At 42.4% G+C, this 3,381-nt stretch overlaps 1 protein-coding gene across 2 annotated transcripts in view; it reads right to left on the bottom strand.

The window, feature by feature from the left end:
* ZNF385A (zinc finger protein 385A) overlaps positions 1–3,381 on the bottom strand; it is a 185,728-nt gene that overhangs the window by 55,292 nt on the left and 127,055 nt on the right. For both annotated transcript variants that reach the window (XM_018568985.1, XM_018568992.1), the window contains one exon: positions 2,180–2,290. In XM_018568985.1, the coding sequence (XP_018424487.1) occupies positions 2,180–2,290 (111 nt within the window). The remainder of the gene's footprint in view (positions 1–2,179; positions 2,291–3,381) is intronic.

Here is a 3,381-nt window from a genome sequence, read left to right as displayed (position 1 = left end):
GGTCCCCCCCCCCCTTTTTACGCCCCCCCCCCCCCCTCTGGCTGGGTGCGGGGAGCTAAAATATCATTTGAAGCAGCCCAGCTGTTAAGACAGCTGTTCCATAAGCAGGACAGTTAACTAGACCTAGCAAAGGCGGATTAGATGTGAATCAGTCAGGCAGAGATATGGGTCTGCCACAATTAATTTGCATTGTATGTACAGGCTATTGCTGAGCTGGGCACACATACAATTCTTGGCAGGCGCACAAGTCTATATCACCACTTACATATAATTAAATCTGATTTCAATAAAGCAAAGCACTCTAGCAAAAAAAAAAAAAATCACCATGTTAAATAACAACTCCGGTGAGCACTATCTGTGCTCCTCTATAGAATGTCAAATACAACAATACAAGAAGCTTTGGAATAAGAACAAAACTATTTTTTTATGGTTTGTTAAGAATATGTAAATACGTTAGTGTGCAGTCTGGGTGCAAGATCACTTTAAAGAGGTATAGAAACATTTTTGGCTTTTTAAATGTCTCTTCTGCAATAAAAGCTCCCCTATTTCCGGCCAGCATGCACAAGTGTATATTCTCATCATGCACTGAGAATTCCTGTGCCCTTGAGCAGAATTTATATCATTCTTGGCCTGCCAATAAAGATTGTAAAGCGCTGTGCAAACTGTTGGCGCTATATAAATCCTGTATAATAATAATAATGGAAAAAGACAACAAACTCTGAAAAAGTCAGAGCAAAGATGGAGCTGCTGGTAAAGGAGATTGCATCACTGGAGGGAAGCTAAGTACACTGAAGCTAAATTTTGAATATACATGCCCCTCCGTTTAAAAATACATGTCCATCTAAGATTACCCTGTCCACAGGGTGAAAATGCTGATAAGAGATTTAACTGCAGAACAAACAGTGTTGTCACTCTGCTGAAAGTGAAAAAATGAAGGATCAATTAGCAGGACCAACGGGTAATAAAACTAAACAACTACAGCAGGGGACTCAGAAAAAAACTGCTGTGTAAATGCATGTCACAGAATGCATCATATATGTACATTTTGATTTAGATACATATTTCAACAGTAAAGAAAAACTCCGGGCAAAGGGATCCTGATCTTGTCAGTGGGGCTTGTTTTGTCTAGGGACATGATTGACAATCCGGGCTGGCTCCTAGACTGTTCCCTTCAACCTCGTTCCCCCACCTGCTCTGCCGGTTTTCGGTCATCATGACCTATACACTGTAATTCCATCGCTGGAGCGGAGGAGGAGGCAAACTGAAGGGAACAATATAGGAACAAGCTGGGATCATGTTTTGGATGAATATAACTCTGTTACTTTAGCTCCCTGGACAAAACAAGCACAAGGGGTAGCCCCACTGGGCTAGACAACTATATGATGCTAACTTGCATATTTACCATTCAGGCTTTGAACTTTAAAGCGCCTTTGCTTAAATTGTATTTCCACTTTTGCAGCCAAATTGGGATAACACCTACTTTTGGAACGAGAGGTCGACGGTGTCAGGAGAGAGGAGGGGACCCTGCGGCATACCTCATGCCGCCGGGTGAACGTCCCCTCGTCTCTCTGTCGGCGTCCATCAGATGGCCACGCATGCGCAATGTCGTCATTGCGCACGTGCGATGACGACACAGCGGGGTGTCACCCGGTCTGGAGATCGAGGGACACCTGGCTTCGGGACGCCCCTGCTTGAACACTAGATTAGAAGGACTGCCTATCCTAACAAAGGGTTAAAGACCTGAAGACATTGTATGTTAATAAACTTTTTAAAAACTTTCCCTCAGTCATTCTCTTATCAACTCACTGCATCTATTCCAACCACTTGAAGCTGCCTGTAGAGTCCTATGTATACTCCTGCCATCTAAAATATAAATATATATATATATAACATATTTATTATTTAAACTTTTTTTAGACATGCTGTGTGACTAGGAATAGATAATAAACATATAGAGGGGGTATCCCACATTTGGCTGCAGAGGAAAGGCACAGCATCAAGAATACAGTTTACTACATTAAGAGGAAAGTATGGCAATACATATAGAAGGCTGCACGGAACAGCTTTCTGGCAGGTTTACCCAAAAACATCTGCACAAATAGCTCCCTGGATAAAGACATTCTGAATATAATCCAGTTCCGGAGCTCAACACTTTCTAGGAGTGACTGGAATCACTTACCTCGGAGTTAAAGCGGATCTGACACACGTTGCAGGAAATGACCGGTCGTTTTGTCTTGATAAGTGGAACTCCAAAGTTAGGGCTCATCATAGGTTTGTGGATGGGGTCCATCTGTGTAGACACAGCACAAGCAGTACTCAGTCATATGCACCAATAAGTAAATCGTAGCAGTGAAGACACAGCTAAAGACGCAGGCTCAGTTTTCCACGGATTCATTTGTCTCCCGCTGCTAGAGAGCCAGAATATGAGTGATGCTGAGGCTGTTCCTAGGAAGCTAATATAAACACAGGTGCTTCACCCACATAGGTTACCACCATGGAGGACAGGTACAGCCTGAGCTACACTGGCTTCTACACTGCTATTCAATGACTGGAGCTGCTGAGTGTTTTCTAAAGAAAGTTACTACAAGAAGAATGCCTTATTTAGCTGAGTGCAGTGAACGTTTGATTATCCCACCCTTCCCCAAGGGGAATCCACCCCGATCACTAATACATGAACTAACAGAACTGAGAACGAAAGGCAGAGATAAGCCAAAAAAATGAAATAGGCTCATTCTGTAAGCTATTTATACAAAGCTCATTTCATAAAGCTGAGGCTATAGTGTTTTTTTTTTGGAAGGCTTGTACAGAGTACCCAAGACTCGAGCAACTTGTGCCCAACAGCTAAAGTGTCAGTTCAATTCCCACATCCCTTAGCTGTCACTGGATAACGGGACATTCAGGAACTAATAGTTCCCTGTAGATAAGGCTCACATACCCAAGTCTGGTCTATTTTGGGGCTCATAAACATGGGAGGTAAACGGCATCTTCACAAACTCATATTACTAATTATGTACCTCTGATGCTTGCCTGCTGTAATGCAAATGCTTGATATCTGTGTGATATTGTGTTCTAGCATATTGTATACTTCAATGCTACCAAGGTACAGATTGGTAACACAGCAATTTATGCATTTGAGAAGTGGACTGCAGTTTTTTATGTGTATGTCTGTGCAAAAAATAAAACATATTCAGTATGCACCAATTGCAATACATGCTCATTTTCCATTGGTTTATCGCTTTAGAAATTCTGCAAGGACAGATACCAGTTTATATGCCAGAAATCCAGTGAGCAACTTCCTGTAGTGAGCTGGCAACATTACCTCTGCTGTACTGAAATCTCAAAGCAGTGTTGTCAGCCCTGTCTGAGTTCTCCCCTGCTGAA

The sequence above is a fragment of the Nanorana parkeri genome, unplaced genomic scaffold (assembly GCF_000935625.1).
Source record: "Nanorana parkeri isolate BGI_ZX_2015 unplaced genomic scaffold, ASM93562v1 scaffold33, whole genome shotgun sequence".
Lineage (NCBI taxonomy): Eukaryota > Metazoa > Chordata > Amphibia > Anura > Dicroglossidae > Nanorana > Nanorana parkeri.
This window is presented reverse-complemented; position numbering and strand designations above follow the sequence as displayed.